General features: G+C 34.2%; 1 protein-coding gene across 3 annotated transcripts in view; it reads left to right on the plus strand.

Moving 5' to 3' along the window:
* Nucleotides 1–17265, plus strand: part of LRRC28 (leucine rich repeat containing 28) — a 235992-nt gene that overhangs the window by 20925 nt on the left and 197802 nt on the right. Inside the window, exons 3-4 of one of the 3 annotated variants that reach the window (XM_074234188.1) lie at nt 4607–4647; nt 6142–6243. In XM_074234188.1, the coding sequence (XP_074090289.1) occupies nt 4607–4647; nt 6142–6243 (143 nt within the window). Of the gene's footprint in view, nt 1–4606; nt 4648–6141; nt 6244–16823; nt 16904–17265 lie in introns of those variants that run through there. The other 2 variants (XM_074234189.1, XM_074234190.1) reach the window with 2 other exon arrangements.

The raw sequence follows: 17265 nt of genomic DNA on the forward strand, positions 1-17265 counted from the left end.
ATTTAGATTATGTCTGCTAACTATGAGATTCTGTACTGCCCCCCCTCTCCCTCTTTCCTATATTACTTGATGTTCTCATCAGATCCTTTGGGTTCAGTTATCATCTCTACCAAGAACATTCCCCGATCTATATATATAAACAATCAACTAAGCTAAAGCCTTATGATTAGTTTCCATGCATCAATTCTCTTTCCTTTTTAATCCATCTTTCATTCAGCTGCCAAAATATTTTTTCTGAAGTATAGGATTGTAAAGACTGACAGATTGCTTTCCGTGGGGGGGGGGGAGGGAGTAAGATTGGGGGGAAAATTGTAAAACTCAAATATCTTTAATAAAAAAATAAAAAAATAAAGTATAGGATTGATGATATCACTCCCTTATTCAGTAAACTTAAATGGTTCCCATTCCTCCTGGATCTTTTTTAAAATTTTATTTTCATCCATATACACGTGCATATTTCCAAGTTACAAAATTTCCCTCCACCCTCCCTTTTACCCCCTCCCCTCAACAGGGAACAGTCAGGTTAGCATTTTACATACATATTTTGTTAAACATGCTTAAAAATTAGTAATTTTTGGCAAGAGGAATTGGGATTAAGGGAAAGAGATTCATAAGAGATAATTTTTATAAAGTGTTCATCAGATTTGGAAGGGTTTTTTTTTTTCCTGTGTCTTTTGTTTTGCTTTGTTTTTCTTCCTCTGGTTAGGGGTAATATAGTCCATAACCAGTCAGATACAGTTGTCCTAGCTCTCTGGACTGCTGAAAAGAGATGCTTCTATCAAGATTGTTCATCTCATAATGTTGTTGATGTGTACATTGTTCTCTTGGTTCTACTCCCTTCACTTAGCATCAGATCTGTAAGTCATTCCATGCTTCTGTAGAGTCCGACCATTTATAGTTTCTTATAGAACAATAATATTCCATAGTATTCATGTTCCATAACTTGTTTATCCATTCCCCAATTGATGGGCATCCCCTCAATTTCCAATTCTTTGCTTCTACAAAAAGAGCTGCTATGAATATTTTGAAACATGTAGGACTTTTCCCATTTTTTTTTTATAATTTCTTCTGGATTTAGACAGAACTGGAATTGCTGAGTCAAAGGGTTTGAACACTATTATTGCATTTTAGGCATAATTCCATATCATTTTCCAGAAAGGTTAGATCCATTCACAACTCTACCAGCGATGCATCAGTGTTCCAGTCCTCTCACAACCTCTCCAACATTGATCATCTTCCCATTTTCTCATCTTCGTTAATCTAATCGATGTGAGATGATACCTGATTGTTGTTTTAATTTGCATTTCTCTAATCAATAATGATTTGGAGCATTTTTCATACCCCATGATCTTTAAAAAAAAGGATAAAGGCCTTTGTTTGGCATTTAAAGGTCTTCACAATCCCCCCCCTCTACGTTTCTAGTCTTACACTTTCCTCCCATGTCTTCTGTGATCTTGCTACACACTCATCTCCCTCCTCTATGCTTTTCCACTTTCCCCCCTCCCAAAATGTTTTCTGGCCTTATCTCTGGCTGAGACAGCTCAGATACTGCCTTCTTCTAGTCTTCTCCCCATCCATCCCCAGTAAGTCCTTCCCTGCTCTGCCCATTGGAATGTCTTCAGGGTGTATAGTCTCATCAGAATATTCACTCTTTCCTTTGTTTCCTTAGGATTTAGCACAGTGCCTGACACAGAGTAAGAACTGAATAATCACTTGACCACAGACTCTTTTATGAAAACTCTATGAAATGAGAATTTTACCTACCTCCCATGGTTGAGATATTATACATATGACCTGAGTTACATATGTAAAGCACTTTGCCAACCTTAAAGTGCTATCTAAATGGCAGCAATTATTATACTGAATTTATATTACCTATATACTGTATACATGTATTTTAATTGACTGAGGTTAGCAGTTTTTTCCATATTTTAAAAGAATATCTCCTTTTCTGATTCAGATGATAACCTTCCTGTATTTAGGGATGTAGTGGGTACTGTACTATATTAAAAGTCAGGAAGACTTTTGTTTAGACACTACCAGTGATATGCTGTATGACCATATATAAGTCACTTAACATTTCTGAGCCTTGGTTTATTTGTAAAATGTATATAATTGTTTGTTTAAGAGAGACTCAAATGAAATAACATGTAAAGTGTTTCATTAAATTTAAAATACTATATAAATTTGAGCCGTATCTAAAATGGAACTGAGCATCTTATTTCTCCTTCAAATTTTCTAAAATTATTTCCTCCTTCAAACTTCTGTTTGTGTGTGTGTGTGTGTGTGTGTGTGTGTGTTGAGGACTCAAAACATTTTCATGCACCCAAATTCAAAACTCTGGAGTCAACCTTTAGTTTTTTTCTTGCCATTAAAACATCTCTATAGTTGCATTCTTCCTATTCACATAGCTCTCTTACCCTCATTTAGTTCTACCTTGTTCTTCTGTCTTCTGTAATTCATCTATCACACAGCTGCCAAATTAGTCTTCCTAAGGCACTGGTAAGACCATGTCTATGCTCTCCTCAAGTCTTCACCAACAACTCCATCTACTTTTCCATGAATATCATATTACTCCCCTTCAGAATTTTATATTGCTCTCTAACAGGACTGGTGAAACTGTTCTCTGAAATTAAAATCTGATTTGCTGCCTTTTGTACATGCTGTGCCCATATATAGAATATTCTTTTCTCAGACGTCCCTAACATCTTTCAAGGCTAAAAATCAGGCAATATTTGGTACACTAAACTTTTCCTGATTTCCTTTATTAGTGCTTTCACCTTCCAGTTACCTTATCCGTTTTTCTGTGTATATGGTATATCTACATGTACAATGCAAACTCCTGGAAGGGAGGATCTGTTTATCAGAATATTTCACCATCTAGTGACTATGTCCTGTTTTTATCATGTGATGGGACTGTGAATATGTAGATAGTTAGAAGAAATAATGTAATCCTGTGTAATGGGGAGGTGGAGACCACTTAAAAATGTAGCAATCAAATTGAAGTAGCCTTGATAATATGTAAGTATTTGTGGAAGGTCTTTGAAATGAACTATAAAATACAGTAAAAAAAAAATAGAAGTTGTTATGACTGCTATTTCCCCAAACATTTCCCCATGCTTTTCATACTCTTTCATACATCCCTTTCCTAGTCTGGAGTGTTATCCAACTCTTATTTCACATTGACATTCTGACTTTTATTTTGTTAAATTATTTTTTTCCTGGTTATGTGCAAAAACAAGTTTCAGTGTTCACTTTGAAAGCCTTTTTAAAATTATCTCCTTTCCTTCCACCCTAAGTCCCCCATTGAGAAAGCAAGTTTTTTGATGTAGGTTAAAAATGAGTAGTCATGAAAAAAATTACAATAGTCATGGTGTTAAAGTAAATGTAACTCCCCCCCCCCCAAAGGAAACCTCAAGAAAAATAAAGTAAAAAAATAAAGTATGCTTCAGGCTGAATTCAGATACCATCAGCTCTGTCTTCGGAATGCCTAGTATTCTTTATCATAAATCCTTCAGAGTTAACTTGGGTCATAGCATTGCTGAGAAAAGGTTAAGTCATTCACAGCTGATCATCAGTAAACATTGCTGTTACTTTGTATATGGTACATTTCCCATTGGTCATGCATCTTTACTGAGAGCATCTTGTTTATCATTTCTTATAACAGAGTAGCATTTCATCTTAATCACATACCACAGTTTGTTCAAGCCATTCCTCAAGTGATGGGGGGAATCCCCTCAATTTCCAGTTCCTTTGCCACCAGAAAAGAGCTGCCATGAATCTCCTTTTATAGGTCCTTTTTCTTTTTGCTTTTCATCTCTTCTGGAATATAGACCAGGTAGTAACATGCTAGGTCAAAGGGTAGGCATTATTTTATTTCCCTTTGTGCATATATAGTTCCAAATTGCTCTACAGAATTGTTGAATCCTTTCACAACTCTTCTAGTAGTGCATTTAAAGTCTCATTTTTCCTACATCTCCTCCAACATTTCTAACTGTTCCTTAAAACCCAGATACCATGGTACATCTTTATATAACCTGCTAGAAGGGATTATTTCTGCATCTGAATGGTCATAAATTGTATGCCACTCTTAAATATTTGAACTAGATTGTAAAGTTCTTTTAAGGACCATGCTTTATTTAAAATTGGTTTTGGCCTCAGAGCCAAATGGGTAATAAATTGTTTCTTTCAATTTTGAGTTTGTGGCTTTAAATCTCCAACAGTATTATTTTGTATCATGTTTGAAGCTTATTATTTAGTTGAACTCATTTAATAAATGGAACCATAATGGTAACAGTAACCATAGTTAGAAACCAAAAAATGGCTTTCACAAAGACACAATACAGAAAGTGTTCTTAAAAACATGTGGTTTTTTTAGTCACATCTCATATATTGATATCTATGCTGTGCTAAAAAAGTGTCTTTCTTGACAAAACATAGTTTGCAAATTTAATGAAATTTTAATATCCTGAGCAATGATAATCAGTTTTTAAATACAATTTTTATTTTCTAATATTAGTATAGTAGCATGTATTTATGATAATTAGAAATTTTACATGCTTTTTCCTCGAACTTAAAATAGTAAATCTTGAATTTTTTTTTCCAGCCTGAAGATCTTGCTCAGAAGCTCCCAAACCTTGTGGAATTGTAAGTGTTAACTTCTTTTTAAAAATATTGTCGTATACGTAGTTGTGTTGCTTTTAGTAATGGGATATATATCACTTTAATTAATGATTTTTAATGACGGATCTTAAAATAAATGCCCTTTTCAAATGTATTTTCTTTGTTTAACCATAGACTCATAAAATTTGGCTTCTAAAAGAATCTTGAGGTTTCCTATGGCTAGAGAAGGTAGGTATTATTTCTAGGGCAAAGTATCTCTTAAAGTATCCACTCCATTTTTTGTTTTATAATATAAGTTGGGACTTTATTTTTGCCCCTTCAACATACTCTACTCTTAATGATGTTTACATCTTCTCTTTTTCTCTAAAACGTGCAGAGTCGAAGCTGATGTTCTAGTTTCCCTCGGTGAAAAAATTGGGACCATCTACTATGAATTCCCTTTACCTCCATTCTTCAAAACTTCTCAGCATCCCCACATCCTGTCTTCTCTGTGGTTCAAAAGGAGATAAGTTTACACTCCACTAGGATACCTCTACCTCTATCCTTGATTCCATTTTCCTCTGATTCCTCCAGAACCTAGCTCTAGCTCTTATATATCTTCAATTACTATTCTCAGTTTTGAAAAACAAAAACAACCCCTGCCTTTGACTTTATTATATCTTCTCTCTATCTTACCTATTTCTTGAAAATAATGTCCTTACCTAATGTTTCCAAATTCTCACCATTCTTAACCTTTCACGTTGGCTTTTGTTCGCACATTAAATTAAAAGTTTTGTGATTACAATTATAGATTTTTTGAGCTGAAAGAGACTTTAAATGTTACGTAATCTAGGAGTTTTCAACCTAAGCATCTGTGGACCCTGCCTATTGTAGATTTCAGTCTTAGAACTTGTATGGAAAAATTTTAATTTTTATTTTCAATAATCTATATTGAAGGAAATTTAGCATTTCCCTCAATTTTTTAAAAGCACTATTCTCAAAATGAGTCTTCATCAGACTGCCAAAATATTCTGTGATACAAAAAAAGGTTAAGAACCCATGATTTAATTTGAGCCCTTTACTCTGATTGAAGGGATTGAGAGGGCAAATGACTTGCCCTTAATCATACAGCTTATTGTAAATAGCAGAACTGGGATTCAGATGTAGAACCTTTAAATACATCAAAACCTCATCTCTCTCCTGAGTTTCATTCTTACATCACTAACTGCCTGGTGAACATCACATCTCAAATTCACTGTGTCTAAAAGAACTCATTTCTTTATCCTCAAACCACTCCTCCTTATACTTTCTTTCTGATAAGTGTGCCACTATCTTTTCAATGACACACATTTGTAACCTTGGAGTCATCCTTAAATCTTCACTCTCAGCCTCCAGATCCAGTCAACTACCACATATTGTAGATTCTATCTCCACAGTATTTCTCATGTCTGTCACCTTTCTACCTACATATTAAAAAAATGAATAAGAAAAGAAATAAGTGGGGAAAACTTTTTGGCTCACCCTGTTTTCACTTTGTAGGTTTTGGAGCCCTTTTCTCTTGGAAACAGGTGCCGGCTTTCATGACCTTGTCTGGACTCTGAAAAATTTTTCCAGAGCCCAGGGCCTCATTCCTTCACACAGGTATAGCCATTACCTCATAAGGGGCTTAATAGCAAAACAAAGAACAAAGGTGTCACTGAGTTTGTTCATGGCCTGATTTTCTGATTTAACTCTTAAATCATCCTGATCTACTCGGTAGACTCAACATTTATAATATAGTGTTAAAATTCACTTGAGATTTTTTGTTCAGTACTTTGTAACCCGGGGTGTTTTGCCTCTTTAAGATGGAATAAAAGTAATTCCCTGGGGACCAGAATTAGCCCAAAAATAGTCATATTGAGAACATTTTACATATTAGGTTAGGGAGTTTGTATTTTATCCTAAAGTCAATAGGGATACTGGAGACATTTTGGGCAGGGGAGTGACCGAGTTAGGTCTGTTTTGGCAATTCTATGTAGAAAGGATTAAAGAGAGAAGAAAGACTTACTAGGATACTAATACAATAATATTCTCAAGAAATTATGAAGACTGCCACTAGTTTAGTGAGTTTGTGAATGGAAATAAGGAGATGATTTTGAGATCTGTTAAGAGAAGTAGAATCTATAAGAGTTGGAAACTATTTGGGAATGGAGGGCAAAGGAAGAGTCAAGGTTAATACTAATAATGTTACTTTAGCATCTGGAAAGATAGTCATATACCCAATAAATAAATTTGGAGGAGAAATAGGTTTGGGATGATGGTGGAATAGCGAGTTCCATTTAAAACATGTTGAATTTGAAATGTTACTTTACCTGTTGAATTCCCTCCCATTCTTTAATTCTTTAAAACTCAGCTCAGATATTCTCTCTTTCATGAAGCCTTCCCTGATTCCCTATGGTCAATGATGATATTCCTCTTAAATACCCTCTACCTCCCCCACCAAAAAATCTCAACAACCCCCACATAAATGTGCTACACAATTGCTCAATGCATTTAACATGCAGTTGAAAAAATTTTATGTGTCTTCCTACTAGATATAAGCTCCATGAAAGGGGTGACTATTTCCATTTCAGATTGAACTTGGATATGTCACTTTTCTTTGCCTCAGATTTCTCTTCTGTAAAATGAGAGATTTGGACTAACTAGTCTTCCAACTCTTTATCTGTGATCCAAGAAAGAACTTTGAGGTTTGGAACTGTTTAGTATAGATAGGTTAAATGTTTAATGTATGTTACAGAAATTGAAGAACTATCTAAACAAAACTTTGTATCTACCTTGTGTCTAGGATAGGACTCCTCTCACATTAAGTGTTAGCTTAATAAATGTTGAATGAATGAATGAATTTGAGATATCTTAAAACAAATTAACATTTTCTCTAGACATATGGTATTCTGTTTCCTGGGTCACTTGATTTAGTTGCTTTTTTATAGTGTCAATACTATAATATATCTAGCACTTACTTTTAATTTTGTAGATTTAACAAATTCAATTCAGCAAACAACCATAATTCAAAATAGAATGTTATTTGCTGAATTGAATTTGTTACGATCTACAGTACTGAACAACAAAACTTTATAATATTTTTCAAAATTATAGTGCCGAGTTTGGATAAATATAATACCATCATAATGCATTCTCATAATTACAGATTTTTTTTGAGTATAGATGTGGGGGCAGCTAGATGGCTTAGTGGTTAGAGTCCCAGCCCTGGAGTCAGGAGGACCTGAGTTCAAATGTGACCTCAGACAATATTACCTAACTTTGTGACCTTGGGCAAGTCAACTAACCCCCTTTGCCTTGAAAAAACAAAAACAATTGTTTTGATATACTTCTAGACATGAAAAACCAACAAAATATAAAACAAAGATTTATTAACAGTCTGATCTAGTCTAATAATATTGTTTTAGTTGATTACATAGATAAAACAATTCACTTACATATGCCCAGTTTGGGCATACCATGTTGAATGCATTCAGAAACACAGACTTGTGATACAATTAATACAGAAACTTTTCTTTTCCTTCTTTTTCACTGATCCAAATGAGCTTTCACTCTTATTCTGGGCTGGATTTCCCATTGCTTTTTTGATTCCTGAATTCTTTATAAACTCTTTGTGGATTCAGTGTGGAACCTTGAATTGCTTTCCCTTGTGTGATTGAGGCAATCTACATTTTCAATTGACATTCCTCTAGACAAAGTCAATGGCTTCATAGTTCCAATCTCCTTGGCTTCTCTAATCTCTTTCCCTAAAAAGACGAAAAAAATCATTAAATATGTTGCCAGTTCTAACACCTGGGCTGCTTTTCCTTTTGCTTATCAGCTCCTATTGAGAGTCTTGACTCAAAATCTCCTATTAACTACTATGAAAATTAAAACCTTGTAAACAGCTCCCAGGTAATTGGAAAAACCCCAGATTTTTCTATCTGCTATTAAAGAATCAGGGGATACTGGCTACAGATCTGAATCAGTTAATGCTTTCCAAATTTTTTCTTTGAAATTTTTTACTTTCTAACATTTATCCTGGTTTTTTTTCCCAGTGTGCAGCCCAACCTCAGGAATTCTTGTTAGCTTTTAATTCAACTTCAGGACTATACTATGCTGATTCAGATTTTCATTGCATTCTTTCTAATTGGAGAGGCATTGTTGCCCAGTGTTTAGAGATTAATTTCAAATCAGAAAGACTGAGGTTTATGACCCTTGACAAGTTAGTCAATCTTGTAATGCTCCTGGCAACTCTCAGATCATAAGTTGTAGAGGAAGTATTGGTATAAATGGAGAGAGGGAATTTCTTCACTAGAAGATCCCTACATCAATGAAATCACAGAGAGCAAAGTTATGAAAAAATGCTGGTAAATTGGTATACCCTTCTCTTCTTTGAACTAATCTTTCACTTCTAAATATGTAGTCCATAGTGCAAAATTACATATTATTTTTCCAAAATTCTATTTTGTTAACTCTTTCCAATTTTTGACAATCATTTTTTAAAACTTTGAGTTCCATGGAACAGCTAGGTGACACAATGGATAGAGTTCTGGCCCTGAAGTCAAGAGGACCTGAGTTGAAATCCAGCCTCAGAAACTATATACTTACTGGGTATTGTAACCTTGGGCAAGTTACTTAAATCTCATTGCCCCACCAAAAAACCAAAAAATTTTGAGTTCCAAATTCTCTACCTTTCTCCCAGTCTCTCCACTCTTCTAGAATTCAAGCAATTTGATGCAAAACATTTCCATATTAGCCATGTTGCAAAAGAAAACTCAAATGCAAATAAAAAAGTTTCAAAACTATGCTTCAGTCTGTAATCAGAATTTATCAGTTCTCTCTGGAGGCAGATAGCATTTTCTATCAGGGATCTTTTGGCATTGTCTTTAATCATTGTCTTGGTCAAAGTAGCTAAATCTTTCACAGTTGATCATCAATATAATATTGTTAATACTATGTACAGTGTTTTTCTGATTGTGCTCACTTTATTTTGCATGAGGTCATATAAGTCTAACTAGGCTTTTTTGAAATAATCTTTCCCATCATTTCTTATAGTACAATAATATTCCATCTTAATCAGTACTACATCTTGTTCAACCATTTCTTATGGATGGATATCCCTTCCATTTCTAGTTCTTTGCTACCAGAAAAAAAAAACTGCTATCAATATTTTTGTATAAATAGATCTTTTCCTTTTCTTAGAATCTCTTTAGGATACAGACCTAGCAATGGTATTGCTGGGTCAAAAGAGCATACATAGTTATATTGTCCTTTGGCCATAATTCCTAATTATTATCCAGAATGACTGGACAACATCACAACTCTACCAGTAGTACATTAGGGTACCTCTTTTTCCACATCCCTTCCAGCATTGGTTATTTTCCTTTTCTATCATGTTTAGTCAATCTGATAAGTATGAGGTATGAGATGAGATCTCAGAGTTGTTTTAATTTGAATTTATCTAGTCTGTAGTGATTTAGAGTTTTTTTTTTTTCATATGGCTATTGATAACTTTGATTTCTTTTCAAAACTGCCAGGTTGGTTACACATTTAATCAACCATAAACATTTATTAAACACCCACCAGGTGTCAGAAACTGTGTTAAATATTGGGGATACGAGAGAGATAAAAGGCAGTGCCTGCCCACAAGGAGCTTATAATCTGCAGGCAAATATATACAACATTTAGAAAAATATATACAAAACAAGTTCTACAGGATAACTAGGGAATAATTAAAAGAGGGAAGGCACAAGATTTTAGAGGTTTGGATATATGCTTCCTGTAAAGGACAGGCTTTTACTTGGGACTTAGAGAAAACCGGAGAAGTTGGTAGATTTGAGAAGGGATAACATTCCAGGCATGGGGGAAACAGATAAAATGCCCAGAGTCAAGAAATGGAGTGTCTTCTTTATAGAACAACCAAAAGGCTGACTCACTTTATCAGAGAGAATATGGTAGGGAGTATGTATAAGAAGAATGGAAAGTTAGAAGGAAGCTAAATTATGAAGCACTTTGAATGCCAGACAATCCATTACTAGCTTTGTGATGTTGGGCAAGTCACTTAATTCCATTTGCCTTGCATTCAGGACCATCTCTAGTCATCTTTATCCATATCTGGCCAGTGGAGTCAATTGTCTCCAGAGAAGAAGCACATCACCCCTTAATGAGTATAGTCACATATAGATTTTAGATTGGTGGCTAAATGGAGAATTGGATTGAAGTAGGGGCTGTTGAGGCAGGCAGATATACCAATAGACTGTTTCAGTAGTCCAGGAGTGAGGTGGTGAGGATCTGCATCAGGGTGATGTGTCAAGAGAGAAGGGGACAAATTTAAGAGATGCTGCAGAGGTTGAGTCAACAGGCATTGGCAACAGCTTGGATATGGGGTAGTGTAAGAGATAGTGAGAAGTCAAGAATGACTACTATGTTGTTAACTTAGGGACTTGGGAGAATATTGTTGCCCTTTACAGTAATAGAGAAGCAGGGATGGGGTGCAGGGGAAAGATAATGAATTCTGTTTTGGATATGTTTAGTTTTAGATATCTACTAGACTGAAAGGCGGTTGGAAATGTGAGGAGGTAAGTAGAAAGAATGAAGCAGGAAAAAAAGATTTAAGAATCATCAGCTTAAAGATGGTAATTAAATCCATAGAAGATGATGAAATTACCAAATGAAGTAGTATAAAGGCAGAACAGAAGAGGACACCTGTAATTAGAAGACATGACCAAGAAACCAACTCCAGCAGAATAGACTAAGGTATTGTTGATTGATACGAGGACTAATAGAAGAGAGTGCTGTTCTGAACACTCAAAGAGAATATCAAGGAATAGAGAGTGATCAACAGTGTCAAAGACTGCAGACAAGTCAAGGACAATGAGTATTGAGAAAAAGTCATTAGAATGGTCAACAAAGCGGTCATTTGGTAACTTTGGTGACTTTGAAGAGATCAGCTTTGGTGGAATGATAAAATTAAAATCTAAATTGTAGGGGATTGAGAAGAGAGTAAAAGAAGAGAAAGTAGAGGCACCTGTTGTAGATTTTTGTACACACACTTAGAATAATAGTCACTTCCTTTTAGATCTGCCTGACTTACATTCTGAATGCATTTCTCATATTCCTCCTATAATTTAGTTTACAGGATCATTAGATAAGAAACTACTCATTTTCAAACCATTTTTTCTTCAGAAGCCATTATTGTAATTTATTTTCTTACTAATCTTTAGACACAGTTCTACAAATATGACCTTTGTGCTAGTCTCATGCCTTCTTGCTAAGACCTATGGCTGTATATCATTTTTTAAATTTATGGAATAAAACAAACATTTCCCTAGCATAGTATAATAAAAAGATCATTTCACATGAAGTTTTAAATCTATTGTAAGCAACTTGATATCCTTTTAAATATATAATATGTAATTTTTTCTTTATTTTTCATTTTATTCTCCCTCATCCCTCTGCTCTAGAGATGGTTACCTTTAGACACAAATAGATGTAGATATGAAAATTATTCTCTCTCTCTCTCTCTCTCTCTCTCTCTCTATATATATATATATATATATATATATATATATATACTTCTATTTATCAGTTCTTTCTCTAGATTCAGATAGCATCTTCATTCGTCCTTTATAGTTAATTTGGGTATTTATAATATTCAAGATGACTTATTCACTCAAAGTTGTTCTTAAAACAATATTGCCATTACTGAGGCATCATTCTCTTGATGGTGCTCATTTCACTATTATTTCATGAAAGTCCTTTTTAAGATATTTGAGCTCATCATTTCTTATAGCACAATAATTAATATTCCATCACAATTATATACTTACAACTCATTCAGTCTTTCCCCAATTGATGGACATCCCCTTAATTTCCAGTTCTTTGCAATCACAAAAAGAGCTGCTATAAGAATTTTTAGAACATATTTAAATATTTTTAGAACATATAGGTTCTTTTCTTTTTTTCTCATTTCTTCCCCTAAGGGTGAACAGTATTGGAAGCTCCTCCATGCAGAAGTCATTTATGAAATCAAGGTGGTATGACTCCTAAAAAACCCTCCTCAATTCAGCCCATATGACCATTTGAAGATGACTATTAAATCAAAAGGTTCCTGTTACCATTTAATAATACCAACTCTATTAATCCTTTGACCCATTGGGATCATATTCACTTATTGGAATGAGGTATAGGGTGGAGATATAGTATTTTGTCCATTTTCTCTTCAGACAGAAATGATTAGTTTTTTTTAAACTATGACATTATCAAGGAGGTTAGAAGTGAGGCTTCAATATTATATCCATACTGTAAATTTTATTGTGTAATAAACCTCCCATATTTTTTTCCATACAGAAAGAATCATCCTTGTCCTTTTACACCAGTATTATTTATACTTTGTCATTCATCTTTTTTTGGGGGGGGGATTGTTAACGGTTTTTTTCATATCACTATTTTAAAGTAAACTAAAATAAGAGACAACCCTAATAGAAGTTTAATGATTTTAATAATGACTAATTATTATTAATTTATGATTTTATAATTTTGTTAATGGTGTTTTTTCCTTTTAGTATAAAAAGAGGGTAAAGGTGTTTTTTTTTTTTTTTAAATAGAATTAGAGAATCTGTGAACTTAAGGCAACGTGAGGAAATGAAAGGAATAATGGGTTGGATCTTAGTACCTGAGTCCTAGTTTTGATTTTATCAAGCAGCATGTTACTCATCTGTAAAATTGTGTAGCCATAAACTCAATATTACAATAGTCATGTTGTAAAAAGTAGATATAACCCCCCCCCCCAAAAGAACACGAAACCTCAAGAAAAATAAATCCATCTGTAAAATTGTGAGAAAGGGAGAGAGGTGGGAAAACTAAAGTATCTCCAAGGACTTTCTGGTGCTTAAAAAAAAAATCTTAAAGTCTACTAGGAACCTCAGATTTTCAGATTGGGTAGGTGATAACATTATGTTTAGATTTTTTTTTCCTTTTTGTATTTGACCCATTGAATTTTATTGTTATTTTAATTTTTATTCATCTAATTTGTATGAATCATTGGGAAAGTATTTTTTTTCTGTCTTCTCATTGGTAAATAACCCCATCAACCAAAATGTCAAGTGTTATCAGAAAATTTCTATGATGATAAAAAATAAAACTAATATTTTTAAAAGAGCTTTCCTTGGGTTTAAATAAAAGTAAACCTGGCATCTTTTTGTTAGACTTCACATTTTAGAAGGTGATTCACTGAACTGCTCTTTCCGCCTTAATGAAACTTGTTATATGGTTAGGCTCAGCTTTGAGACCATATTATTTTGGGGTATGTCCTGATAACTTTTACATTCTGGAATTAATTCCCATCACTTAGATTTCTCATAAATAAGAAATTGTTGTTGTTTTCCTGAAGGACATTCTAATATTTATTGTTTAACTTTCAAATTCTGCTGTTAACCTCTTCTGTGTTTTCTGGTAACTTAAGTTTGGAGATTAATTTTTATTTGCTGTGGATTTTAACCATAAATTTATCCTCTATGTCAGTACTTCTGAGAAAATGTCTTATATTATTTCTTGCAATAGTTTATTTAGGCATTATAATTTGTATTTTTTAATTTGTTTTTGGAATTTGTGGCTTTTAAATTATTTCTTTTGTCCTGTCTTCTTAATCAGTAGTTTTGGCTTAGAGTAGAAACATATGGTGATAGAATAATAATGTCTTGTATTCTATTAGATATTCTCCCAGTTCTGTATTCTATTCAGTTCCATATATACCATTCACTTCCACAGCATTCATTTGGGAGTGAGGGAAGAGATTGTCTACCCTGTGTTTTCATTTAACTACACTTCTATTTTGCTTTATTGATTTCTTCTTTGTGAACTCTGATTTCTGTATTTAATCTAAATTCTAGCCTCATTTCTCCTTTTAATTTTCTCTTCAGAACCATTTCAGAACCTTTTAGGGTTTTCCATTGTTTCTAGGGGTTCCATGGAATTCATCACCTCGCCCACATTTTCATTAAGGTTTTTCAGTATGCTTTTCATTGCTACATAAAATTTTATTCGTTGTGTTTTCACTTGAGTTTTTATGATGAGTCTCACTGCTGGTTAATCTAGGAACTCTTAGCTATTTAATTTTAAAAAAGGCGGGGGGAGAAGATTTTCTTCTTTTCTGACCTTATTTCTAGAGAGAAAAATGGCATAGTAGATAGAGAACTAGAATATCTATCTTCAGGACCCACACATTTACTGATTTTTGTGACCTTAGGCAACTAACTTAGCCTCTTAGTACTCAAGAATTTCTAAGTTGCAGCCAAGTTGCTGATTGGGTTTGGTAGAGGGAGTTTTTTATTGGAGCTCCCAACAACAATGCAATTTTTTTTTTAGGTTTTTTGCAAGGGGGTTAAGGGACTTGCCCAAGGCCACACAGCTAGGTAATTATTAAGTGTCTGAGGCCGGATTTGAACTCAGGTACTCCTGACTCCAGGGCCGGTGCTCTATCTATCTACTGTGCCACCTAACCACCCCTGAAATTGTTTTTTTAAAAAAAATCCTGGTGCTTTTTTTTTCTCCCTATTTCTGTAGTCTTTTTTTCAGTCATCTTACTGCTCTCACCCATCTCTTCTAATCTTTGCTGAATAAAGCCTTGGAGCTGGCTGTACTCTGTCTTATGCCAGTGGGGAGCTGAGAAGAAAGGAAGGAAACAAGTCTTTATCAAGCATCTACTACTGTGTGCTGGACACTGATCCTCACAACCCTAGGAGGGAGGTAGTTTCCATTGTAGTTCACTGAGGCAGACGGTCACTTTCCTAGTCATACACTACTCAGTGTCTGAGGCCAGAGTGGACCTTTAGTCTTCCAAACTCCAGACCCAGCTGTCTGTCTACTGGGCCACCTAAACTTCACCCTGGCACTTTGTGCAATGGGAATTCCATAACTGAATTGGCTCCTGTCCTTTTCACTTGTGCTTTTCAGGGTCTTCCTGATTTCAATAAATGACTATAATTGGTAGGACTAAGGGGACAGAATAGAAGCTATTACAGCAAGAGACTATCAGGTTATTCAGGCTGGTCTTGGGATGAACCAATGGCGGATGGTTTGGGTGAGTGGAATTTTCATATAGCTCCACCCTCTGCTGATAGTTGAGAAGGCTTACACCATATAGAGACATTTCTTTCTTCTTACTGCAATTTTAAATAATTCCTTATTTGGAGCATTTCCTACAGCTTTGATGTTATAGAATGAGATATAATGAGAACAGTTTTCTTTGCCATCTTTTTAGTCAGTTCAGTGTTCTGTTTTTTATAGGACATTAAAATGACATTTTTTATAGGACATTAAAAGCATTTTTTGACTGTGATTAAAATAAGAGTTAAATAACCATTCTATTTCTCTGAAATATTAGAAATATTTCTTTAACTTATAATTGTCATAATTCAAAAGTCTTAAAGATGCACTTTCAAATTACTGATCATACTAATGGTAATATAACAGTAATTGTTGGGAAAACTAGAAAGTAGTCTTTTAGAAACTAGGAATAGATCAAGATCTCACACTTTAAACTAAGTTCAAAATAGGTATATGATAAAAAGTGATATCATAAGCTAATTATTATAACTTGATTATTATAACTTAATTACCTGACGAATCTATGGATAGGAGAAAAGTTCATGACTAAACAAGAAATAGAAGAGGTTCATGGGAGGTAAAAGGGATAACATAAATTTTAAAAAGTTTTTGCACAACAAAATCAATGCAACTAAAATGAAAAGAAAAGCAGGAAACTGGGAAAAAAATTTTTGCTGCCAAGTTTCTTTGATAAAAGTCTCATTTCTAAAATATATAGAGAACTGAGACTAATGTACAAACATTAAAGCCGTTCCCAATTTGATGAGTGCTCAAAGGAATGAAGTAGGCAGCTTTCAGAAGAAGAAATTAAAGCTATCAAACCATATTTAAAAATACTCTAAATCACTATTAAAAATAAAAATAAAATAACTCTGAATTATCACTTCATACCTATCCAATTGGTTAAGATGACAAAAAAGGAAAATGACAAATGCTGGAAGAAATTTTAGAAAACAGTGAAAAATTAATGAGCTGTCAGTGGATCTTTGAACCAGTTAAGTCATTCTAGGAAGGAATCTGTACCCATACCCAAAAAACTATCTTTGACCCACTGATGCCTTTACTAGGTCTGTACCTCAAAGAGATCAAAGAAAGAGGAATGGGACCCATATGTACATAGAATTGGAACCTGAGGGATGATGTCTGTCAGCTGGGGATAGATGAACAAATTATGGTATGTGAATGTGCTGGAATAGTATGGTGTGGTAAGAAATAATGAATAGGGGTGGCTAGGTGGCATAGTGGATAGAGCACTAGTCCTGGAGTCAGGAGTGCCTGAGTTGAGATCTGGCCTCAGACACTTAGTAATTGCCTAGCTGTGTGGCCTTGGGCAAGCCACTTAACCCCATTGCCTTGCAAAAATCTAAAAAAAAAAAAAAGAAAGAAAAGAAAAGAAATAATGAATGTATTGGTTTCAGAAAAAAACCTGAGAGTATCTGATGTAAAGTAAAATGAGCAGAATCAGGAGAACAATTATATAGAAATAAAAGTATTATAAATAGAATCAACTTGGAAAGACTTAGGAACACTGATCGA

This window comes from Macrotis lagotis, chromosome 4 (genome assembly GCF_037893015.1).
Source record: "Macrotis lagotis isolate mMagLag1 chromosome 4, bilby.v1.9.chrom.fasta, whole genome shotgun sequence".
Classification (NCBI taxonomy): domain Eukaryota; kingdom Metazoa; phylum Chordata; class Mammalia; order Peramelemorphia; family Peramelidae; genus Macrotis; species Macrotis lagotis.